A 27287-nucleotide genomic window follows, 5' to 3' on the forward strand; every position below is an offset into this window, starting at 1 on the left:
GGTGCTTTGACAGCTAATTGGCAAAGAAAACCCCACAGTGTTGTAAACATTGTCAAACGTCTGTGGAAGAGACGAGGTAACTGAATTTATGTGGTTTTCATTGTAATCTCACTTTGAGAAAAGACACGTGGCGAAACAAAACTCCACCTGAGACTTGATGGGCTAAGCCTAATGATGAAACGTGTTCATGAGTGCCAATATATGTAATTGCGGATAATGGTCAAGCCATGTGGACGACTATGAAGGCAAAAAAAGGGGAAAGCTTGGTGAAGAGGGGGATCAAACCTCATTCTCCTCCGTTAATCTTCGCGTCTCTTCTTCTCGCTGCCGCCTCATCTCCTCCTGATTTCGTGTCGCGGAGACGATTTGTATTTTTTTTTACGTTGCGACGTTGCAGATCAATTAATATAAAAAAAAGGACCATCACACGGTTTGGATGAGGAAGGGGAAGAGAAAGAAAAGAGAGTAGTAAAAAATTAGAGAGAGTATGAAAACAGCTACCCACATGGTGCCCTCACACTCACGACAGCGAAGACATACAACTTTACAAGGGTGGTAGTACCAAACAAACATTGTACGGATCGGATGTAAGGGAGAGGTTAATAGTAACTTGCAAGGACCAGCTTGCGGCATACATTTTTGAGACATGGTACAATGAGTCGCAGCACACACCCAACACAATGGAAGAAAAAGCGATGTTTCAGATACATATGAGAATGAGATAGATAGAAAGAGAAAAAGAAAAGAGGGAGAGAGAGCATACAAGAAGCCTACAAGGTACAAAGACCAAATGATTGTCAGGAAGATAAAAGCCGGAAGAAAAAAAAAAAGAGAGAGATTTGCATGAATCTGCACTGCGCTTGGTTTGGCACATTGGGGACTTGCGCACGGGAATGCTGACACTTGTAGCTCTTGTCTTCTTGCATGCTGGCCCTCAAAACAAAAAAGTCGTACCCTCCATGAATATGCAAATTTCTCAGAATCCATATTCATTTTGTTCCTTCTTAATATTCTGTTTTCAGCAACATTGTTTTCGCTTATCTGACAAATCAACGTATCTGAAATCTGATAAATCACATGCATTGACCGCGATAACTTCACTGGATGAAAGAACTTTTTTCCTTTTTAAACACACATGATCTTACTTTCAATGAAGAATGAAGCATACAAAATGTGATAAAAACATTTCTTTTATTATTATCAAAAGTTGGCAGCTGTAGACATCTTTTGTGTTTTCAAAGGTGCACTTATTTCTATGTTTCCTGTAATAAGGTGCATTCAGCTCTATTGCCGACTCTAATTCGGTCTAATCTACTACTAGAGTGTAGCTTTGTCATTGGCATGGTAAAACAATGTGAGAGCACTTCTTTTAATCTACAGCAAAATGAGTGTGCAGTGAAATGTGGATCGATCTTCTATTTTTCTTTTAAACTTAAGTTTTTCTAAACATCAGAAATATTGGGGGGCATGTATGTGTAGTATCATGTAGCTACGATTTAAAGAAAAGATAAACAAAAAGCTTCTTTTGAAATGCTTTTTGGGGAAGAAAGGAAGGAAGGCAAGCATATAAAATGGAATCACTGCCATCCTGGGATTTGGTTAGAAAGCAAAGCACATAAAATGAATGATAGCATACACTTTTCATGTATCAATTTGTGCATGACTGGTGTGTGTATGTGTATGTATGGTAGCTTCAAGGTCTCCAGAAATGGTGCAAATATGATGGGGCAATAATATAATGTCATTTGAATGCTGGAGAAAAAATGAATGAGGGTTTTTTCTACTGAAGAACAGCAGAATAAGAGGATGAATCTAAAAGTAGCATCACACATACATAGACAATGGTGGTTCATTCTTGTTAATTTACAACAGTGATGAGGTCATACAAATAACTAGTTCTGGATTCCATACATGACCATGAAGAGTTAATTCATAGTGCAGTTACGTGGGAAATCACTTTTGTTTTTCAATTAATGCTATATTTGATACATACATGTATATATGAAAGATACACAAATGATTACGGGGGGGGGGGGGGGGGATCCAATGATCAAATGTTGACAGAATTAGTAACATTCACACCCTACAAATACTTGAGTTTGAGAACCCCGCTGGAAGTGGGCTGAGGACATACACATTCTTTTCAAATACATCCACCCCCTCCTTTACTTTCATCCTCTTTGTTTTCTTTTCATGGGGGGGGGGGGGGGGCAGTGGAGGTATTGTGATGACAAGACACATACATTGTATATGCAGAGAAGTTTGCACCTATAAACCCAAAACTGCTGAGGATTTGGTCACCCAATTTACTGTGACTGCATGAGCTCTTTACAGTTTGCAGTTGGAAGAAAATCTTAATGGTGCAAATGGCAAATAAATCTTCAAAGCAAGTGCATGTTTTTTGTTTTTTTTCCTGAATTTTGTTGTTAGCTTTAATTTTTTTCAGAGCACTTTTTGTTTTTGCTTTAAAAAAAAAAAATTTTGGGCAACATCTGCTGAATTGAAAAACTTGCCAAAATCTGAGAGTAATAATCATGTTAATATAAGGATGCAAATCTCATAGAGAGCTACTACCCTACACTGTGTGGTAGGTGCACGAAGCAAAACTTATAGACATGTACTGATAATATTATTATTGATTATGATACTAGGCAAAATATCTAATATCTATTTACAAAAAAAAACAACAACAAAATGAACATCTTGACATCATTGTGGGTCACTTTTAGTCTCTTTGATTTGCTTTGTTTTGCTAACTTATACTTTCACTTTGTTACTTTGTTCACATTATTATTCTTTTTTTTCCGCTTTAGATATCTTTGAAAAATCTTTGAGGAAGAAATAAAGGAAATAAAGCAATGATGTCCGAGACTCTACCCAATTGGTACAAGAGAAGTGTGCTGGTGTGAATTTGACCTCAGTCTGATATCAAAGCCAGCTGCAAGTCAATGACTCATACTTGCTTACATTTGTCACCTCGCTTTTAGTAAAGAATTACTACTATTTGCACATTTATGGGTTTGGTTTAGTAAGAGTGAAATGTGAGATACATAATAATACGGATGAAGGAGAGGTGAGCTTCGTGGCCATTCCTTTTCTAAAGGCAGCTAGTAATATTACCTTCCTTGCGTCCTACGATGAATTTGCGGAACAAAAAGACAAAGGGGGTATAAAGTGGAAAAGTAAATGAAAGTCAACACAAACGAAAGTATTTGACACAAATCAACAGCAGAGCTGGAGTAAATTGTAACAAGGGTAGAAACAAGGGAAGGATGACACACTCCAACAGCCGAACTGACACAAAACAAGTTTTGCAAGAGCCAACAAAGACTTTAGGTTTTGCAGAAAACTTTCATCGGTTGGGGAGATCATACAATAGGATAGTCAGGCTTCTACCAACCTTCAGTAGAAGCCTGAATCTCCTATTGTACTTCAGTTTTTTGTTTGGTGTTCTAAGGGGATCGTTATGGAGCAACTCGGGCTTAAGTCTTGTGTTTATGGTAATGCTGACTGACAACTCTTTCTGCAGTCTGTGCTAAGCCTCCATACAAATTCATTTTTTATCAGAACCTTAACTCCTAAGAATTACTGTCTGCTAAATAAACCAAGTCGAATGAGTGCCCCAATTCTTTCGCTTCTTTGGGTTGTTGTTGATTTTTTGTGTTCGCACAATACAAGAGGACAAAATCTCTTACAAATGAAGAAACATAAATACAATTTATTAATAACTCCTGTGCAATATCTTTGAACAAGTATAACATATGATGGAGAGAATGAAACATTGCATTCCGTCAGGAAGTGAATGTCTACTCCATGTTTGAGTCAACTTTTAGTAGACTGAGCAAACTCAAACAGACAGAATGATTATACAGTGTAGCATCATCAAAGTTGGACATGAAAGAAGAACATTAGACACTTTCAAAGTTTAATATGCATTCGCATAAAATTGATATCAGTCACAGACGCATATATGCAACTTAGGCGAGGTAATGTCATCAACTCGAATTTCCCTACTGGTATGTTTATAGACAACTCTTCTCAAGTGACGATATTGGTCAGTATTCTCATTGCACGTCCAGTTTTGATGATGCTTTTGTAATTCCATTCATTTGATTGCACTCAATCCATCAAAATCAAATTAAACCTGGAGTGACTCTTCCCTTTAAGACATCCTAAGCTCCTCCCACTACTAGGGAAATGATGCAATATGATTGGCTACTGACTACTTGTGTGTATGCATGAACGCACATAATGAATAATAACATGAATTGCATCACTAGGATATACACTACTATGGGCTGATTCTAAACTATGTGAAGGTGATGCATACTAATTAATGGACTCACATTCCAGGCTATGTACTCTATTCTATTAAACATATGTGGGGGAAAGAGTTGATGTTCATCTCAATTCTATGTGAAGACAAAATCGATACGGACATGAAGCCAGCTACTGTGATTTGCTATCATTTTCAGATCACATTCACAATTAAGGTTTCAGAGCAACATAGATGCCTACTAAGTAATCCTTAGGGGGTGTATGACCAGTGCGATGCGGGAAGGGGCAGAGCGGGAGCACGATTCCTGGCCATGCGCAAGGACATGCTCAGGCCGAGACATCACAACGAGACGGTTACCATGGCAACAAATCCACATCACAACATGCAGACACTGACATGCTGGATACAGTCTGCATAACACGAGGGCAGTTGAATACAGACTTCTTCGGGGATGTATACATTAATAAACAAAAAGTGTTTAGGAGGCGAGTATAAACTTGCATTGTTTGGGAAGACTTTGTTTTGGGAGGGAGGGGTTGGAAGCAGAAGGTTGTATGTGGCAAAGCATAGCTGATGACTTTGCCTTGGGATGGCACATTAAGGCATAGAGTTTTTTTGGGGGTGGGGAAGGGGAAGGGGGAAGACTAGCTACGATATTTTGCACTTTGATACACCTAAAAATAAAACATAAGAGCAGCACCGATGTTTGAAGCTGGACAGGAAGGCAAAGGAGGTCTTCAACATCACAAACAATCAAAAGGGTGAACACAATCTGGTCAACATTTCGATCATTCAGTATAAATACAGTACGATTCGACTTGAAAAGAAGCACTACGTGCCTTCACAGAACTGTTGCGAGAAGATGAACACTGACTTCAACAGCATAATGAACGTATACTTTCAAATTCTAGCATACATAACCTCAAAGTCAAGTCATATAATTTGCTGTTTGCTCTCTTAACATGAAATTGAGCATGACATTGCTTTTGCTGCCTAAATATGATCAGATCATAAAACTTCAAATTCTTTACAATGGGTACAGAATGGTACAGTAAACACAGACTGTGCATAACGAGTTATGTAGTTCTTCGAACACTGGCACGACAGTTTTTTTTTACACTGCACTTTTTAAGTCTCTTCACTTATATCACTTCAACACAAAAATTAGTGAAAATACAGACAGCTCTACCTCACAGAATAGAGCAAATTTGTAATTGGACAATTATCAAACTGTGCATATTTTCCCTCTTACTTTATTCGACAGACAAACTTTACCACTTTGAGAGAAAGGGGAGAAAGGGGGAGAAAGAGAGTGAGGGGGTTAATCAAGTATAAATGCCAGCACTCGATTCTCACCAGCTTTGCCAGTTCCTCCTCTTCAAACTCCTGGGCCTCTTGCTGGTATTCAGCCTCCTGAGGAAAGAAAGAGGAAAATTAATGGTAGAAGATGAGAGAGAAAGATAGAAAGAGAGAGAGGGGGGAGGGGCCAAAGGGAGAGGGAGGGGCCAAATCGATAGAGGGAGGAAGCACGGAAAGAGGGAGGGCAGGAGAAAGAAGGAGGGCCAAAGAGAGAGGGAGGGGCAAAGAAAGAGGAAGGGCTAAAAAAAAAGAGGGACGACCCACATGGGGGAGGTTTAAAGAAAGAGGAAGGGCCAAGAAAGGGGGAGGGTAAAATATAAAAAAAGGAGGGAAGGCCATAGAGAGTGGGACAGTTAAAGACGGGGAGGGCCAAGGAAGGGCCAAGGAAGGGCCAAAGAAAGTGGGAGTGGTTATAAGGAGAGAGGGAGGGTCAAACAGAGACAGACAGAGGGGCAAAGAGAGAAGATAGGCCAGAGAAAGGGGGAGGGCAAAAGATAGTGGGAGGGACAAAAAGAGAGGGAGGGTCAAAGAGAGACAGAGGGGCAAAGGGAGGAGGAGTGTGAAAGAGAGAAGGATGGCCAGAGAAAGAGGGATGGCCAAAGAAAGTGGGAGGGGCATAGAGTGAGGGAGGGCCAAGGAGATGGAGGGGCGAAGTGAAAGGGAGGGTGAATGAGCAGACAGCCAGAGAAAGAGGGACAGCCAAAGAAAAGTGGGAGGGGCAAAGAGAGAGGGCGGGCCAAGGAGATAGAGGGCCAAAGTGAGAGACAGGGGCAAAGAAGAAGGACAAAAGAGAATGAGAGGGAACATAGAACATACTATTACAGAAATCATCTTACCATAATTGCAACATGATAAATGACAAATGCTTCTTTATGGAAAAAAAAAAGAAGAAGTTTCTTGAGCAAAGTACAACAAGCACCCATATTTCTATGAACATTTTTTTCCCTTGTGCAAAAAGTAAAGAGAACCAATGCCCGCCATTTTTATGAACAATGATGAAAGAAAAAAATGAATGAACAGTGCAAGAACAACGGCAGACAGTGATCAAATAAAAATTACACAATGAAGGTAATAATAGCACATGACAACTATGGTATTTGGTGTACATTTATTTTCAATTACATAAAAGGATATGAGACAAATAATTTGCATATTTAATGGATCATTTTTTTTTTTTGGTGGGGGGGGGGGATCAAATGGTCATAAATATGAAAATATTTGAACAAAGAATGCATTTCAAGCATGACGGTACCCACATAATTCCACAGCAGCAGTGTGTCCCAATAAATGTTGTTGTGTTTATGGAATCCCAACCTGCCACATTTAACTTTAACATTATTTCTGTGACTGCTTTCCTACCCTCTACCATCCCCAGCCCCTCAAAAATTAAAAACCAAACATCCATTTTCATGGCAACCACAGCAGACATCATGGGGGTTGCCAAAATAAGGCATAAAAATCAGAGATGTGCCAAAGAGGAATAAGATCAGGGAGATAGCTGAATGTTATAAACCTCCCCAGCCCCTTAAAAAAGCAAAGAAAAAAAAAACATTGCCATGGCAACTGTAACAGGCATCAGGACTGATGAGGGATACCAATCTTAGCTCATAAAGATGAGAAATGTGCCAAAAGAATTGCCAGGGGGATGACTGCATGTCATATGCATCTCACCAGGCCAAGTAATTAAAAAAAATTAAAAAAAATAAAAAGAGTTGTATCTTTCTCTCTTCTTTTTTTTGGTTCTTTTTCATATTCCCTTGTCGGGACATAAAGATGTATACTGCAATATTCTAAGGAGCATCATGTGATATTAAGGGGAATCCTTTGAAATCAGGGAGACCCGGTAAAGCTCCGCCTCGAGTGTGCGCACCTGGTTCAACCTGTTGAGCTCCTCCGTCGTCATGTCCTTGTCGATGGAAGAGATGCTCTCCTGGCTGTTCCGCTTGCTCAGGTCCACCTGCGAGAGGGGGTTGCCGGCGCACCCCGGGCGGGACTGCCAGTAGTCCACCTCGCTGGAGTCGTAGCCGTCGCACACGAGCACCGACAGGTGGTCGCCGCAGCCCCGAAGCGCCATCACCGCCTCCCGGTGTCGGGCTCCCAGCATGCTCTGCCCGTTCACCTGTTATTCAATTTTTTTTTTTCATCATATTCCAAAGAGAGGGGGGCGAGGAAAGGGGGAGGGGGGCGGGGAGTTGGGGATGTGCACGAGGGAAGCAAATGGGAGGATGGGAGGAGCAATGGCAAGAATGAGTGGGAGGAGGAGGAGGAGGAGGAGGAGTGGGTGGGGTTTCCCAGGCAGGGCGTGGCAGAGTCATCCAAAATGAAAGATGGAGGGAGGGAGGGTGGGAACAAAACAGGAGATGAAGTTACGCGAGAACGGTTTTAATGCAAGGGGCGAAGGGGTATTCCAAAAAAAAACAAAAACGTGGGTCCATTGGTAGAATTTGAGGCATAACGACAAAAGTGATGAGCAAATTTCAGTGTTAAATTAGCACCGACAGGAAAATAACCAAAGGTGCGTCATTTAGATCAAAGTGTATCAAAAAGTACCCATTAAACAAATGATCCAGAAACTCAAATAAAACAGGCGTGTATTCAGTACACCAATTGATTTGATATGAAGCAGGTCAACATTCAAACATAAACAAAAACAGGTTGTTGGTATTTTTGCACCAATACAAAGGGACAGCAAATAAGATGAAGCATAAGGCATTATGATGCATTCATCAATTTTCAGTGGAGCCCACAGCATGGAAATAAGACAGAAAATTAATGGGTAGGATGGTTATAGAAAGAACCCAATAATAAAGTAGAGGTACATTAGCAAGCAACAAAAGAAAAAAAAAAATAGGAAGGGTAAGGACAGCAGAAAAAGAGAGATGTATTTGATGAATAGAAATGTAATGATTTGTGGAAACCAATTCCGACAGACTTTGCATTCTCTATGTTTGATAAGCATACTCCACGATGCATTTACTCCATTTTTTTTTTCGCTTTGTTTTGGAGGTTTATTTGTTTTGTTTCTTTTTTAATCTTCATATCAAGCTACACACAACACTTTGACGTATCAACAACCACTGCTTTTCTAGGTTACCCAAAACATTTGTGTGTGTGTTTCGGTGTGTAGCAGAAAAGGCAAAACACAAACATCTGTACATTTTAAAGGGCACATTCCCTGGGAATATAAATCAGAGAATCTATGTTTGTATCAACTTCTGTTGTTAACTTTGATAAGCCAGGGCAAAGCTAGCAAAAATCTTGAATTGGTAGACTTGGGCTTTGATTTGTTTTCCCCCACAATCATAGAAATTTGTTTCAAAAGAAAAACGATATCAGCTATCACAAGTTTCGAAATAATACGTGGGAAACACTTAATGCAGTGATGTACAAGCTTCAGTTATCATTTACAGAGTGGTAAAATCCAAGCCTTGTCTTATTTCTTTTTTTTTCGGGGGGGGGGGGGGCACATAGTGAAATATGATACTCAAAAATAAGAGAATGCTTAACTTCTGTCAAATTTGGCCATCACAAACCATGGATACTTTAAAAAGAATGACAAAACTCTAGTACATGTTCGCTAGCTCATCACATGTACATTGCAATAGTCCAATCATGCAAAAGTTCATATCCAGCAATTAAAACAGTCTGGATCAAGACTATCAAGGGGCAGTTTCCTAAATAGATTGAGTACATTGATAAACATGTCACATTTGTTTGTATGCAATAGAGACTTGAACTAAGTCTAGGGGCAGGCAAGTTTGGTCCAGCGAGCTCATCACAATGTATATCATCTGCAACAGCCGATACGATGCTACAGCCATTTCCACGTAAGATTCAAGGAGCATGATATCGTTCTGTGCAGGTGCCCAAAATGCCCAAGTCCAGCATTCCAAAACGTGTGCTCAATTCTAGTGATCATGGTTACTAAAAAAGCAGTGAAAAGTCAGGATCATTTTTGTATGTAGATGAGCAATAGCTTGCATAAAACTACGACCCCCAATGGAGTCCTCAAAAGATGGATTTGGAAAGGCAGTGATGAAAGTGACTGGAATCTACAGATATGCATTCAAATGAGTCTTAGCTACATGGAAAATGGTTACAGTGCATCATGAAATTATACAAGAGAGTCCATAAAAGTCACATTTGTGTCATTTTTATTTTTCTTCAAGTATAACCTCTTATTCATGTTATAAATAGGATGCATGAAATTCAAGGATATCTCCACAAGCTCTTTTTTCCCCTTCAAATCCACAAGAAATGCTGTATAGTGATAGGCATGCCAGATAGAAGCCTAAGGTAGAGATGTAAAATAAAGAGGAAACCTAACAGGTCTGCAATTTTGAACTGCATTGTTATGTTCTGGGGGTTATCCGCCTGAGAGGCTAGACCACACCATTTAAATAGCACAAACACTACAGACAGGCTGGTCCTTTAAATCTACTGTGACTTGTTATCACTTGTGGAGCAATGATATCCTCCACAAAAATCACCACTAATGAGAGATCAGAGTGTGTTGTTTGAGCTAGAAGGGAAAGCGTGAGAGGATGGAACGTGAAAAATCTCACCTCCAGCAGTCTCTGGCCGACCTTTAACCTCCCGTCTCGGGCGGCAGCACCAACAGCATTGACCTGAGGAGGAGGAACGAGAACACAGATGTGAAGAGTGAGAAGGAAACGCTGAAATATATGCATAAAATTATCAACCACATTTTTCATTGAATGTGCAGACAAATATGACTTATTGAAAGCTTATTGCATGCACGACTAAAGCCCTTCTTGGATCATCCTGCTAACCCTAAAAGTGCAATCTGTCATCATCCACTGACTGCAACTTTCTAAGCCTGGACCTTGTCATTTCAGCTACAATCCACATCCCAACAAAATGATGACAGCACGCATCAGTATAATGGCCATATCACCCATCCCTTTCTTTTCAATCTGTAACAGAATGCCATCACCACGATGGAACAGTGTTAGCATGGTTCCATCAAATTATTTCTACCGCCCTTTTCTTCACGGAATGCTGAAAGACAGATGCATTGCATGGCATCCATTGCCATGGCAACCGCAGGCAGCGCTGTTACCTTGGAGATGAAGATGCCCTCATCATTCTTGTCCAGCGGGTTGCCAGGATGACCCTTGTTTCCCCCTCGGATGCTGATGCCGAGCTTCTCACCGGGTGCCTTGGGAACGTTGATCTCCTACGGAAAGATTAAGACAAAAAAAGAACAAACATTTTATTATCTTAAAGAGATGAAAAGCTCTGAATAGGATGTTTCACGTTTGTGGCACGTGCAAAACTGAAAACTGAAAAAAAAAAAGATTGCTTTTCCACCATATTTTTTAAGACTTATTTGGTGAAAAGTTAGAGGATATTTTTGCTGCTGCGCCCTAATCAGCAGGACCAGTATAGAAGCTTGTTCCAATTTTCAAGTATCCTTTCATATACATATTGCACGAATACTCCTTGAAGGTGAGCTGGCTCAAAAAGCATGTGTATAGGAGCCACACATCACCAACACCACCACCAGCATTACCATCATCATAATTATGATCATCATCAACAACTTAATCATCATCTCCATCAGCAACATTATCCTACAATGCTTTACAATTATTATCACATTTATAAGTGCTTTCACTAAACACAACCTTTGCACAACCATGATATGGTGCTCTGCCTAGATATGTGCTCAATTTCCTATAGATATATTGTATGATTACGCCAAACAATATCTAGATTTGAAACTGGCTGCCCTGTATGAGGAATGGTTACAATATAATTCCTGGCAGACGTCAAGTTGAAGAAATGTCACAGCTACTCACGATGAGTCCCTTTGGCGGCGGGTCGTGCCGTACCACCAGCTGTATGTGCTGTGAGTTGGAGAGCAGTGTGTTGACGGCGTGTTGGTGCGTCGCCTCTTTCATGTCCTTCCCGTTCACCATCAGGATGCGGTCGCCGACGCACAGGTTCGTGCTCGCCGCCGAACCGTTGGGCACAATCTGAATACAGAAGCCACACACAGGCACAAGCGAAAAGATGTCAAACAATCATCACAATTCATAAGTTCACATGGAAGGTATCACAAAAACAGATCAGTACATGTATGTAAAGAAGTGCATGTTTTGTCGGCCATCAGCATGCAGCCAATGATTCTACTACAAATAGGCAGTATCGGCCACACACATGTTGTACCTATCTGACTGAAAATTGACTGCACTAATACACGTAGGCTTGTTTTAAAAACGCTGGAGGGGAATGAGCCTCATCATTGTAAATAAAGAAGAACATACATAGTTACAGATATCTTTTCTGGCAACATCAACCTCATACATTCATAATTCTCAGCATTATAATTATCATTATTATCATTAACATCATTGCTTGCCTCATCTTGAACTACACTGTATTCACCACGGTAAACAAAATCATCGCCAAAATCTTTATCAACATCACAATCCACGATCACCATCACCACTGATATACTTACTAACGTTACCACTACTATAAGGGTTCTAGGACAATTACCTCGTTAACAATTACCTTCCAACTCTTCTCTAGACCAAACACTAACCCTACTCCTGACCCTGACCCTAACCCAAACCCTAATCTTCCCTCTACCCCTACCACTAATAGATATTTAGCCAAGGGTGGGGGTGGGGGACTTATTGTTCTTGGGGGTAATTACCTACAACCTCATCCCCTGACCCAAGACTTACTCTAACACTAACCCACACCCTAATCTTCACTCTAACCCTACAAATAAAAGGTACAATTGTATTTAACCACAAGGAGGGGGGAATAATTGTTCTAGGGGGTAATGGTTCTGATACGATTCTCAGATTCTCCCAAACCCAGCGCCTGCTCCTCCTGCCTACCTTGGAGATGAAGATGCCTGGCTCGTCCCCTCCAAAGGGATGACTGGAGTGGTCGATGCCCCCGACGATGCTCAGACCCAGTGGCCCTCTCGTCCGCCTCAGGAAGACCTCTTCCACCTCGAGCTCATCCGCTGATGGACCGTTCAGGTTGGGACCGTTCATCCGGTACCTCAGTTCCGGGGGTTCATGTTCTGGGATGGGTAGGACAAGAGTGATCAGCTACTGTTGAGTTCCATTGAGACTAGGAACTTGAGTAACAAGATCATGCATGTACTGCATCTTCATTACTTTAAATAGCAAACAAGAGTTGTTAGGGATCACAGGTTTCACCAGTAAGGTGTGGGGAAGAGACGACCCATCAATTTTTCTCTAGATAGACATTAACCCATTGAGGATGGGCTGATTTTGCTACAAGACGCATTTCCCGTAGACACCTGTCAGAGTATACCCGGGACTCGTCCTCAACAGGTTAAGGGTTAGCACTCACTGGCAACACATTATTTCATATGTCTCAGCTTGAATAAGCAAAATATCTGGGAAAAACATACTGCACCAGCTTCTTTGTCTGAGGGAGTCTATATCAGAACTCCAGCACAAACAAGAAACAAGGTTCAAGAATTGACCCACAACAGGTGTTGTGCTCAGTGGACATGACATAAGACTCTTAAATTTTAAGGTCCCTTGTTCAGGACCACTGGTACTGTATTTTTTTTTTCTTCAACAGAGATATATTTTCAAAGAAGTATATCAAGGGAAACTTGATGACCTGGGATTCAACTCATTGTTTACTGTATTGCTCATTGATGTATGAATCCACTTCAAAAGCGATTAGTATTTCTGATTGCATGGGTCAATGGACTGATGAATGGCTGAAAATACCAACCAATGGTGCCACTACCTGACCAATGGTGCAGTGCATCATTAAGTGGTGGTACTTTCTGTGAAATAACATATGCAAGCACACAAATGGTTCCAGAAATGGACCAATGGTTCCACTCACTGACTAATGGTTCATGGTGCTCTATCTCCATGCTCTCCCTGAGGACAAGCAGGTCGATTTCTTTGGATTTAGTGAGAAGCGTTACAGCTGTTTCGTGCCTTGCTTCAGCCATCTCGACACCGTTGATCTAAAAAATACAAAATAAAAAAAAAGAAGGGAAAAAACAACTGAGTTTTGTTAAAAGTGTAGAAAACACTTGCAAACTGGTGTTTCTCATAGGACAGTCCTGCTATCAAATCAAGACCTGCCATTGCGAGAAATAGCAATGCCATTGCTATTCACAAACTTTTTCTGAGGAACATATTGAGATTAACAGAAAACGCAAAACCTCAGCAGCTTTCCAAGGGCTTGTTGTTCACTACAATAACGCTGTCATTGCTTCAGCAACCTCTCCCTCTGGTGGCCAACACTTTCTAAAAATGCTTTGTTGAAGAAGTATTGCGGAAGAATGGAATACCATTAAGTGCTACTTTCACTGTTTTCACTCAATTCATCCAAAACGAGATTCTGAAATCTAAATGCATTTTTTAAAGGGCTAACCACATTCCCACAGGTGACAGGTTGAATATGAACATGCGTTGATCACATTTGATGCTATAAAGTTTACACGGAGCACAACCCTGCAATACATATCAACATTTTCTTATCTATACTTTGCATTTTTCATTTGGGTCTGTGGTACAATGTACACTCGGTCAAAAACTAGACCAAACAACGTAACTATTTACACTACGAAAGTAACTAATCTGTATGACTACCTGAAACAAAGAAATGGAAATGACATAACAACTGGTTGTTAATTTTCTGTTTTGTTTTATGTGGGGGTTCTTTTTCCAGTAATTTTTCTGTAGACAGTTGCCTTGTTCAATCAAAGGAGGGTAACACAATCAGCATAACCTCCCTACCTTTAAAACTTTGTCTCCTACTTGAAGGATCCCAGTCCTGTCCGCAGCCCCGCCCTCAGATATCCTGGAGATGAATATTGACTGGAAGGGGGTGGAGAGGGGGTTGGGAGAAGAGGAGAAGATGACACCACTCCCTCTCAAATAAGCGTCACATTGATTCACCAACCGAGTCCCGCTCTTGAGCAACCATAATGACTGTCTGTGTCATCTAAAACACCATTTTTTTTTTAATCAACTGCCGACAGCTTCCTGCTCACTCTACTAAATCTGACCTTGCATTTTACAAAAGATGAAAATGCTTGCGGTAAATGGATGAACCGCAGATAACATAAAACATAAAATGAATAACACACAACAAACAACGAGAGCTTGTAATAGTTAAACTGAACTTTTAATCGCAGTGACTAACTTCACAGCCTGTATCAGATTTATCTTCAACAACGCTCAAAACAATCATCTGGGTGTAGAGTTGGTTCAATGGAATGCATCAAAAACATGTGCTGCATATCTGCATGTTTTTTTGTTTGTTTGCTTGTTTTTTGTTTTGTTTTGTTTTCAGATGTGCATGACACCAATGACATTGCAATTTATCACTGGCACTGCTTTATCAGGGCACAATGTTCAGAACAGTTCCAAGAATGGGCACCCCCTCCAGATCCAACTTACGTCATCGTTACCCTTGAACGGGGGCGAGCCTTTACCCCCCGCGATGCTGAATCCGAGACCGTTGCTGTCCTTCACGAGCTTGAGGGTGATTTTCTGTTGTGATAAGCAGCGGGATAAAAGCAACATTGGTCATTTTAAATCTAGTGCAATTACCAAATATATCCATTCATCTTCCACATTCACTTTACATTTCACTTTACACATACACTGTACATGTAAAAAAAAAAAATCTTGCAGCGAGACTGTTTCTTTGTTGGCAACAAATTTTGCACAGAGATGACGAGAAAGATGAGGTGGGATTTTTTTTTTTTTTAACTGAGAAAAAATAGCACACAAATTTGGGGAACAGATGGAAAATACTCTTTCATTTGTATTTTGGTTTATTAACGAAAGGTACATGTGGGTTCAAAATGCAAGAAAGACAATTTAGAATTACAATACGTTTGTACATGGTATATTTTTTGCTTCAAGGCATGTCATATTTACATGACAGTGGGCTGTTGGTTTTGATTTTTTTCTTCATTTTTATACCTCTTACAGAGAATAGTTGACTTAAATCTTGACAACAGACTTTTTGAATGTCATAAAAGATTCTTGTATAATCACTCATTATATTTTTGTGAAATTCTGAAAAATCATTGGCCTCAAGACTCAGAAGTAAAAAAAAAAAAAAAAAAGGACATCCCTATTTCATTATGCAGCTTCATGAAAAATGAAAATTCAACTACAGAAGCCTGATGATCACTTTAATATAAGATAGGATTTTCAATGACTTTTTTCTTCTCCACAGGCAAGCAACCTATCAGCATAAATCTAATAATGGCAATCAACTTGGCACAGCCTAAAAGTGAGTCAGAGAGGGTATAGCAATGAACTCAAACCTCATGTTTGCAACATGTGAAACACACATACAACACAGACAAAGTAAGGGAATGTTTGGCATGCTACCACAGTAACAAACAACACAGCCACGAAATGATAACAGACAAAAAGTGCCACATGTGCAAAACACCTGTTCCTTTGTTCATTCACTGCACACATGCCAATACATTCACAATTATACCTACCCCACACATTAATGCAAACACACATCACAAAAATGCATACACTCACACAAAGAAAGAAACATGCCATGCATAACTTAGTTGTTTCTATCTTCTGTATGTTTCCTCCTTTGAACAAAAACATTCCAAAACAAGTCTACAAATGCAGCATGGACATTGCTGGTGAAATTTAAAATTGTTGAAATTATAACTACTTTTAGAAACATTAACCCAAGCTGTGGACACAACTATATATCCTCTTGGAACTTTTATACGCTAGAATTTAAATTGATATGATGGCATGTCTTTTGATAGAATCTACATGCTTATGTCATCAACATATTGTTAACACTGCATCCTGCAAAAGGGCTAAAATTTCTGTCCCATATTTCACTAATTCTCTATATTTCAAGCTCAAGGAATCATACAGAAATTCTGCAGGCAGGAAAAAGTGGATTTTGCAAACAGGCAAAAAGCATGCATCAAATTGTTTGAAATCAAATTTCATGGTGCACCACAATACTCAATCATAATAGCAGGCAACAGGCACATATTTCATATGACTTTCCAATTTCCTGTCACCTCCACCATACACAGAAATCCATAAGCGGGACTACAGTAAATGGAAACGGATTGTCACCAGCAAAGACTCACACAAAATTCATCCTATTTCTTTCTGTGATGGGAGGTTTAAATTTCTAGGTTGCAAACACATAGGCACATTTAGTCTACACCTACATCAGCAACTGGAAAACATAATGTACGATTGTACGCATATAATTTTTCCTTTTTTTTTCTCCCACAATCTCTCTCTTCCTTGAGCAGATACATTTTTATGTCAAAATAAAGTGGAACTACATAATGTCATTGAAAAAAAAAACAAACAAACAAGGAAACATACAAGAATTGGGAGCCTTTTTGTCCTATTTGGCATTACTAAGCTGTCTAGTATCTTCAATTACGTCATGTAAAATCATCTAGTCTACTAGCTGTGCATCATAATGTTAACCATTGTATGAAATTAATACCGCAGTGAAAGGGGGCACAGATTGAAATGGTAACAGAAGTGAAAAGACTTTGTGTAAGTTTGGTATACAAAAGAAAGAGTGTACAGGTTAGCCAATACAACAATTAGCGTTGTGTAATTTCACAGCAAAATAACTGGTGAGCATGAAGTATGGAATGTGATTATGGTTAGGCGCAAGAGAAACATTGTCACCATTTTAAGTTACAATGTACAAGTGCCTAAAGTATTACATGGGAGTTACAATGTAGATCAGAACAGGATGGAATATGTATTGTGCACTTTTGAGTGGCAAGATACATTTGTACACACTGCAAGCAAATCCTACAACACACAAGCAAAACATCAAAAACTGAGAGCATGGCTAGTGATATGAGCAAAGAATATTAATTTCCACATGACTAACTACACATAAGTGACACTTACTACACATGTGCCTATGACAAGGTGAAAAATAACAACACCAAAACATACATAGCTTTGTGGAATGTAATTCTTCCTGTACACAACATTGCATGTCTTACACAATTACAAAAAAAAAGAGAGACAGAAATAGAATATACAACTAGTCTGTATAGAGACCACTGTAAAATCATGCGCTGCAAGAATATTGCTGACTTCCTACGGGGAGACACTTATGTTTTATGTCACTAATTCACCAAGGTTTAAGGTGACCCAACTATGGCAAGCCATGACAAGTCAGATCCATGTAGATCATATAGGAGGAAAAAGTGTAGAAATTAAGAACAAATAGGCAGGGAGGTTGTTAGTTGGAGAAGGAAAGGAAAAAAAGAATGAGGTCTTTTTTTTTCTTATAAAAAAACAGAAACAAAAACAAGTGCACTTATTGTGATGCCATTTTACAGAGCAAGGCAGTGATTCTGGTCAACAACATGGACGCATTTGCATTAGCCTCACTTCAAGCCTGCACAAGCCAAACATTCTCCCAACCTGTACATCATCAGGTTTCACGTCACGACTCAATCATCGAGAGATTGCATTAGCAGATAAGGGCTATGTTCGGGTACAGAACATGCCGATAAACTTTTTGGGTGCATTTGAGTGAAGATAGTGAGGTGACTCAGAGAGTCAACAAAAGCCAGATTGAGGATTAATCAGCAGAAATTTGGCAGTGACTTTCCCTATCTATCTCCCCTCTCCCCCCTTTTGACGTAATATCTTTACGTGCACTGTCTCCTACACAGCAGCAGGGCCAAACTGGTCCTATACTTTCATGCTCTCTTAATTATTTTTTTTTTTTCACAGCAGCATGATTTACTTTACAAAAAAAAAGAAAGAAAGAAAAGAGACAAAAATTGAAATCTGCTAACACAATATTCACTGCTCTGTTTTTAGCTTCAAAATTGTGTCGGGGACTAGATACATCTAAAATGACAAAGTGCACTATAACAGGAAAAATTTGTTGCCACGTTTATCTACTTTAATCCTACATTTAGCCTGTTGTACATCATCGACCTGAAACTTCAGATTTTGACCGCACCCTGATGGGAGAATTCAAATTTAGCCTAAGAGGGTCCAGTTGTTGTAGCGCAACTACAGGGTTTGTTTGTTTGTTTGTCTGTTTGTTTGCATGTCTATCTGTCTTCAGACCATTGGCTAACATGGGGGCAAAAGTCTATAACTGACAAACAGCACTCTCCATGCGGACACCAAACCAGGGGGCACAAAAACAAAGCAAATCAGTGACTGGAAGCAAGGCTACCTATACACTAACACCAGACAAAGAAGGGATGAGTTTACAGCTAAGCTGACGTGACAATTCACAATACATGTATGGCTGCAAAAACACATATTTTGACCAGACAAAGACATCACCGATACTAAATTAATAAATAAATAAATAAAAGTAAAAATTCTCGCAATAAAAGGGAAAAAAAAGAAAACTACATTATGTCAAGGAGGACAAATACAGAAGAGGATCAAGATAATAGCAATGCATATTCTAGAAATCTACAGCTATCTCAAATCTATTTATCTATTACTGAAATCAAGTCACTGATGTTACCACACCAGTTATTACAGGTGCGTTATGGTCACTGATGTTACCACACCAGTTATTACAGGTGCATTATTTTCTCTGCACATTACATGGGCATACACGCTCCTTATTCAAATATTTGGGTGACATGTTACTACAAACCCAAAGGAGGATAACAGTTGAAACAACATTAGAAATACATTAATCGAGAAGTGAGACACCACATAACTTTGTCAATTTTATACAAGACAGAGAATAGACATATACTAGATTAAATCAGTCAGATCAAACACACCTACGATGAATGCAAGAAATGAGGAAATAAAGGTCTGAAAATGGACCTTTTTTATGCCTTCTAATGGCAAGAGAAGACAACTTATTTTAGCGTGGCAGAGACAATTGCATTTGCGGAAAGCAGGTGAAGACACTACGACAGTGCAGACATCCAGCGACAGAAAGCAAACTTTGTTTTTAGATGTGAAAGGGGGCAGGCACATGAAGTGTGGGGGGAAGACACGTGACAAGGTTGGCTGACAAGTGTAGTACGCGTTAATACCGAGAAAACGAAAGATAGTCGAGACAGGAGGAGGCGGAGTCGAGAGAAAGAAAAATTGTTGCGTGAATGTGAGACCCCCCCTCGTCGGAGAGGGTCGTCACACTGACCTCTTGAACGTGGTGGAATTTGGGTTCGGGGGCGAACTTGACGCCCGAGCGCTCGTGCCGTTCACCGTTGTCCTGGGGTTGGGGCGACGGAGGAGGCGGAAGCAGGACCGGCTGTGGTGGGGGCGAGACGCATTTGGCAGAGTGTACGTTGGGAAAGGGGTCAAAGGGGGATGGGGGTGTGGGGTTCCCAGGGCGGGGCGAGGAGGTAAAAGATGCCACAGAGTGTACAAGAAGAGGGGAGAGGGGAGAAAAAAGGGTGGTGGGGAGTTGGAACTGTTCATTAGAGAAGTTTTCATTATCATTGGGTCAACCTTTCATATTCCAGCACTGCACCAAAGTGCCCTAGGCCAGGCCACGGAAACATGTGTACATCTGCCTTACACGCAACGTCACTCTGGTCAATTATAATTAGCATTATGAATTCAAGTATCTCAGTTTTACATTCCTCTTTAGAAATCGACTTTGAAAATTATAATGTGATCCATACTCTTGTCTTAAGATGATTATTTTTTAATATTTAATATTATATCACATATTAGTAGGGCATGATTTATTGATAACAACACGCTTTTCGCAGCAGAGCAGCAAATCAAATGCACTCAGAACAAGTATGATTCACATTCTAAAGTTAACACTTACAGCTGTATAATATCAAACAGCTTTCAAATACAAAGTTAAGAAATATAATTCATTTATATAAGACCTGCATTATGTCTAGTTTGATGTCCTTTGAAATGTCCTTTATTTACAAATTTTATTCATGTCTTCCGATCATACTGCACAGTCTGGCAGAATTACAATGTACCATGGATACTAAGAAAAAATTACAGCAAAAAGAAGAAAAAAAAGAACGGAGGAGAAATATATACTGGTGAAGAACATGTCAAGTATATAAAAATGTATGTACATTATATGCAAAGCTGAATAATATACTGGTTACAGATTGTGATCAATATATGTGAATGTGTATGGTTGAGCCTGTACAGCACACAGTGAAAATGAGGATTAGAAGAAGTTTGTATTGAATGAAATTATGTATGTGCCAGTAATTTGATATATTAGTGCAACACTCAAATTCAGCTGCACCTAACCTAGAAAATACTGGCAAAAACCTCCCTTGAGCAGGTCAAGGCTGAATGGATCCATCAAAAAAACATTGCAGCTATATAAATTGAAGCAATGTTGTGGCAAGCGGCATAAATGATAATGCAACAAATTGCTTTATTATAATAAACTATACATTTATTCTGTTAGAATTTGATTCATCTGAGGAAAAACAAAATCCTTCAGAATGAAACAAGTACCAAGAAAAAAAAAAAAACTGATTTGGCTGCATTTCAGATATCAATCTTAAAAATATAAACAGTGGCAACCATAGTTTTGATGAAAGATTCTCAGAGCAAATATGTTGTCAAAAACCCTTTAGTTGAACAAATCCTAGCTTGGTGAATGTCCAAAGTTCATCAAAAAACTAAGCTGCAGCAGAAAGAGTGGTCAAGGTACTGCAATCTGTGGTAGCCACTAGCGAAATGTGTTGCAACTGTTGGCAGTGTCCAAGGTCCAGGAACCCCGCCAGCAAGTCCCCAATGCCAGGGCTAGAAGGGCAATCTTGTCTAGCCTGCTGCCGACCAATGTGGAGAGCGCAAGAATGTTGCAAGTTAATGTCACCTTGCCCATGCAACAGTGGATCGTTAATAGGTGAAATAGATATATATAAAACTGTACAAACTCAGGCATGCACGTCACACGTGTTAGTAATTTGCTCCTATCGACTAGTCTTAAAGCATCTTTATGTGACCACAATCTAGACGCAAATGATCTATCTTTTCCCATTCTTCATTCTAGATTCAATTCATGTCATTTCATTTCATTTCATTTCATTTCACTTCTTCTCCATATAAAATGGAAAATCTTCATGAATGATACAAGTGTCATTTCGTGCTGTATGGACATTCTGACACTCATCAAACAAAATTCTTCACCGGAGCATGTGCCATTGAATACAATAACTCTTGAGATTAGGAAACTTGCTCAGTGTAATAACTTAGCTGGTGTAATAACTTGGTTGGTGTAATAACTTGGTCGGTGTAATAACTTGGTCGGTGTAATATATATATTCACATTTTGCTACAGAGGAAAAGTCTGAAGAACAACTATATTGTTTAAAAGGGACGGATGGTTGAGGGCTTCAGCCTATTACGCAATTTGGAAGACCACTATCAATTTGTAAAATGAGTTTTTGAATCTTCAGGTACTTCACGCATGCAAACATTCCATTTAACTGGGATGTTAACTTTTGCGTCCAGTTACTCTCAAAACTAAATCACTGTAATCAGCCGAGTTGGTTGAATCAGTCAAGGTAGGCATTCCAGTAAGTGTTTTCTCTCTTTAATCGAACTTAATTATAATTAATAATGCAACATAATTGATTTGTATGTTTCCACGACAGTCCAGCCCTACTAATCTGCCAAGACATGCAATGACCTGCAAAGTCATGTGACAGTTGATATCCATGTAAATTTATGCATGATTGTCGAAAACTATTTCACTGGAGATACATTGTTCCTAGACTGATGTGGTAGATGTATCAAGCACTACGGAGGAGTACAACTGCAGAGGCATGGCGTGCAAATTCTTTAAAATGTTCTATGAGTCAATTGCAATGACTCCTCCCACTCCTGTCCTACATATGCAAGGTGCATTGTTTGACTGCTACAGCAACCTTGCGTAAAACAAGCTCTTGGTTCGTGGGATCACCTTTAACCCCTGCTGGCAGTTGAGTTTTCCTTCTATGTGCTACAATAATGATGATGATGATAATGATAATGATGATGACGGTGAGTGTAGTGATGATGTGACACTGTGTATTAATTGAAGCGATTCTTCATTTCTATTCCTGATGTCTACTGCCTTAAACATATTTGGATAAAGCACAGTCTACATGTTAAGGCTCAACTGTCTTTTCTACAGTTAAGACAAGGAGTGCTGTCTTTAGTAGGGATGGGTGTCTCACAAAACTCTCACCGTTTGGTTTTTCCACTCTTAGCGTCAACAGCAAAAAACTCAAAACTAGTCTTGTAAATCAGATATAATGCACCAAGTATGCACGGAATATGCCAAGTGAACTTAATAAAAGTCAAAAGAATTACAAAAAAAAAAAGGACCTTCAGAAAACTTTGAAATAAAATTAAATGATGAAAGAAATTAGATATGTGTCAAATGTCACGATGTCTCTTAAGATGCAGATCTAAATCCAAGAAAAGCACCCCCTCTCTCGTGTGCCATATAAACTTTTGTCAAAATCAAACAAATAAAAGAAAAAAAAAAACCAACCTTAAGAAAACTTTGAAATGAAACATAAACGATAAGGGTCAAATGTCACAATTCCTTTCAAGATGCAGAGCTAAATCCAAGAAAAGTTATCCCCCTTTCGGGCGGAGTAGATCGCACCACCATGCATCACTGACTCACCCCGGGCTCTTCCTCGACGGGCTCCTCTGGCTCGGGAGGGGGTTGGGGCGTGGCGTCGGTGGAGACGAACACTTCTCGGGACACGACCATGGCGATGGTGTTACCCGCTGCCTTCAGGGCCTCTACCGCCTCCAGGTGGTCCGCATTGGCCAGGTTGCTTCCATTCACCTGTAGGGGTGTGGGAATAAATGGGTCAGTAAATACATTCGACATTTGTATATAGATAGATAGAGAGAGATAGATTGTTAGATAGAAGGATAGAAAGATAAATGGACCAACAGATTGATAGATAGATACATGTAGATAAAGAAATAGATAGATAGATAGATAGATGTACAGATAGATGGATAGATAGATAGATTGATAGATAGATAGATAGATAGATAGATAGATAGATAGACAGACAGATACACAAAGGGGCAGGGAGTGAGAGGGAGAGAGAGACAGATGGAAAGACAGACGGGATGGACAGATAAACAGATAAATGGATGTATCGATACACAGAGGGAGGGAGAGATGGATAGATGGATGGATAGATAGATTGATTTCCATATGAACATGATGACACTGGTGAGAAGAACAAAATTATTTTCCCTTATTACCTTGCACTCTTTTGCATCGAAGTACCAACATATGAAAACAATTCTAGGAGTTTTCACAAATTGGCAGCTAAGACACAACGCATATAATGTAAAGTTTATCTCAGGCATCGAATCCTTGAAAACAACAATGAAAATGTTCAAATTCATGAAATTCTTCCATCCAGTTGTTTTTATTGCAACTGATTAACAAATTGCCCTATATCGACATAAACAATTGACGTACAATTTTATTGTACAGCAGTTCTTAGTAATCACTGGCTTACAGACACACAGATTTCGAGAGATCAATCTGACATCTCTTGATGTCCCAAAACTCACCGAGAGGATCTTGTCTCCCAGCTGAAGTCCGTTCTTGGCCGCCACTCCACCCTCTACCACTCTAGAGATGAAGATACCCTGTGATGGGGGGGGGGGGGGGGGGGGAAGGAATCACACATAATACATAACATTTAATTGAATTACTACAGCTGTAAAAGTGAAAATTTTCGCGTGAGTAATTTTCCGCCCCTCGATCAGGTAAGATGAATCACTCGGCTGAGAATAAGAAGGGCGTTAAGTTGCCTTGAACACTTTGGCCCGAATTCATGAAGGTGGTACAATTGAAACCATGGTTTAAACCATGGACAATTTGTATGGAGCGCCAACTGTCACATGGCCTATTTTGTTACGGAATCAGTCATTTCGTTGTTCATTTTGTTAACAAAATGACTAATTTTGTTACAAAATAGGCCATGTGACACTTGGCGCTCCATACAAATTGTCCATGGTTTAAACCACGGTTTCAATTGTACCACCTTCATGAATTCGGGCCTTTGGGTTTAATAGCAACTTAACACCCTTCTCATTCTCAGCCGTCGAATTTTACATGCTTTTAATTTTGCGGGCAGTCGCAACAACTCGCGCTATAGGACTAGAAAACATTAAGAAAACTACTACTGACAAAGCAGCTACACACCCCAACCTACCTGCACCTATACATACACTGTATGTTCAAATCATGACAACAATTGTACTGACATAATGCATGGACATAAACATGCCCCCCCCCTTCAATTAATTGGAAAGTTTTCTGTATAACACACACACACACAATATCTCTACAAAAGACCACAAATGAAATGCAGAAAATGAAAAACCTGAGATGTTCACACATAAAACAACAAAACAAAACAAAACAAAACAAAACAAAAAGATCTGCAGTGAGAAAGAAATGAGAACAAGATATGGAGAGCCCAAGGGGAAGATTTGTTGCCATGGCTACCTCATCATTGCCCTTGTAGGGCGTTGACCCCTTTCCTCCAGCTATGCTGATGCCGAGACCACTGCCATCCCGGCTGAAATTGATGACCATCTGAGGTAAAAAGAACAGGAAGAATACAAAACAAACATTAATAACAAGTCTTCACAGTACATCACTCCAGATTTCTGCTCTGATAGAGCCATTCACCTCGGGAGGTCGGTCCAGTAGAAATCAATTTGAGAAGGCTTCAAAATCTTGGTGCTGTTTTCTCATTCATTCCTTCCCTCTGAAGGGAAATGTACCTCACATACATTATACCTACTGTAAACACTTCAGGTACATTTTTATATTTTCATTGAGTAATTATTGCTACCCTTAAAGACTGCGGTGAAATATTTGAAACATAATGGCTAGATTCCCTGCAGTGCTTGGCACATAATCGCAAAGTGCAGGGTGCTACAAGAACAGCTGGTGGACACTGACCCTGGCCAACTAAAACTGCACTATATTGGGCATGTATGATAAATAAATGGGCACTTTAATCTGCAATTTCTGCTGGGAATACATGGGACTGTGAATACAACAAATGCATATTTGAGCAAAGCGAGAATAAATAACTTTTGCTATAAAACTTTTATGATCTAGGTTCAGTACATGACGTCAGATCACCTGATATTAATGGTTCATTATTGTAATCATATGTCATTTTTGCAAGAGTCCCTACACATATGACTTTTTCTCCCACAAAATGGCGCACAGCAAAGTGGATTTACAACTTTGTAGCAGGGGAGAAGAGAAACCTTCATCTGCATCTGCATCAAAATCAAAATCCACAAAGAATGAGTGCTAAGATTTTTCTACAGCTGGCTGATGGTGATGATGATGATGCCAAAGGCCATGTTTTCTTTCCTCAGTTTTTGCTCTTGATACTTTTGTCTGCTTATTTGAGGGGAGTTTGTTGCTGTTGCAGATTTGCTATTGTAGATTTGCTGTTGTACACATAGTGAATCATTACACAATTATGCAGGACAAATGGCAGGATCATTGCGCTAAGACAGGACAATCTAGCAAACCACCTACAACTGACCACTTCAGAGCAAGTCTTGCCAAAAGTAAGAAAGAAGTGTCTTCTGCCAGACACCAACAACCACTGCAATTAATGGCATTTTCAAAAACGCACTAAATTGAGAGCAAGAAAACCACAAATGAAAACACAAAAATTTGTTCAATCTTTTTTTAAAAGAAGAAGCGCAATAAATATCTCAAAAGAAGACTTGGACTCTACAGCAAATGCTGCCATTTGAGAAGTGATTCTATGCAGAATCACCATCATGCGCTTAGTTATGTTTGTATTATTGCAGCCCCTGCTTTCACCGAAGCATCTCTGCACAAGGCTCAGTTCTATTGTCACAAATTCCTCTGATCTTGAGTTGGAAACAAGCCATGTATGAAAAACAGCTTTTGCCTTTTACTTGAGTGCATCTACATTCTACAGCAAAACATCATGGGCACACACACACCACACACAAACAAACACACACACAAACACACACAAAAAAAAAATATATAAAAATTCAAACAGACTGTGAGACACTCATCATTCCATACAAACATTATCTCACCAGCACCAATGAGAAAACACCACCAAGTCAACTACAGGAACATACGAGTGATTACTTACACAAATGCCATCAAACCTTCTTGGTTTGTTTGTTTGTTTGGTTTGTTTTTTCCTTCAGCCCCTTCAGGCAGTATTTAATGAATGTATTGACAAAATGTCCCCAAAATTCTTCCTTGAATAAGAGATAATGCAGGCATTTTTGTTGTGAAAATTAGCTTCAATAGTTATAAAATTCACTTATACTTTGTGACGACGTGATAAAATTGAGTAGAACATGCAAGTCAACAATGTGTTCATTCAATACAAATGCAACTGAAAGCATTTACTGCAGAAGCTAAGATATCTTGAAGGGAAGAATATTTGAAATAGGTGAATATTCACTTGTATTCAGTTTGCAATTTTTGGAGAGATTTGTTAACATGGTATCACTGAATGCGTTTCCTTCAAAGCAGTTGGAATGATGTGGAGCAAATGAAATAAATTTCCCATCACTTGGCAGTTAGCGCCAACAACATCTGCAAAGCATGCTGCGTTAAT

The 27287-nt window shown here is 39.6% G+C and overlaps 1 protein-coding gene across 1 annotated transcript in view; it reads right to left on the reverse strand.

The window, feature by feature from the left end:
- The window catches only part of LOC140239930 (uncharacterized), a 173876-nt gene that overhangs the window by 29502 nt on the left and 117087 nt on the right, over window positions 1-27287 (reverse strand). Inside the window, exons 16-29 of the mRNA XM_072319748.1 lie at window positions 25151-25240; window positions 24208-24285; window positions 23288-23455; window positions 19817-19927; window positions 15088-15180; window positions 14422-14502; window positions 13517-13643; window positions 12517-12707; window positions 11464-11640; window positions 10722-10838; window positions 10204-10266; window positions 7509-7757; window positions 5636-5692; window positions 286-342 (exon numbers count right to left, since the gene is read on the reverse strand). Of these exons, the coding sequence (XP_072175849.1) occupies window positions 286-342; window positions 5636-5692; window positions 7509-7757; window positions 10204-10266; window positions 10722-10838; window positions 11464-11640; window positions 12517-12707; window positions 13517-13643; window positions 14422-14502; window positions 15088-15180; window positions 19817-19927; window positions 23288-23455; window positions 24208-24285; window positions 25151-25240 (1659 nt within the window). The remainder of the gene's footprint in view (window positions 1-285; window positions 343-5635; window positions 5693-7508; window positions 7758-10203; window positions 10267-10721; window positions 10839-11463; window positions 11641-12516; window positions 12708-13516; window positions 13644-14421; window positions 14503-15087; window positions 15181-19816; window positions 19928-23287; window positions 23456-24207; window positions 24286-25150; window positions 25241-27287) is intronic.

This window comes from Diadema setosum, chromosome 16 (genome assembly GCF_964275005.1).
Source record: "Diadema setosum chromosome 16, eeDiaSeto1, whole genome shotgun sequence".
Taxonomy (NCBI): Eukaryota; Metazoa; Echinodermata; class Echinoidea; order Diadematoida; family Diadematidae; genus Diadema; species Diadema setosum.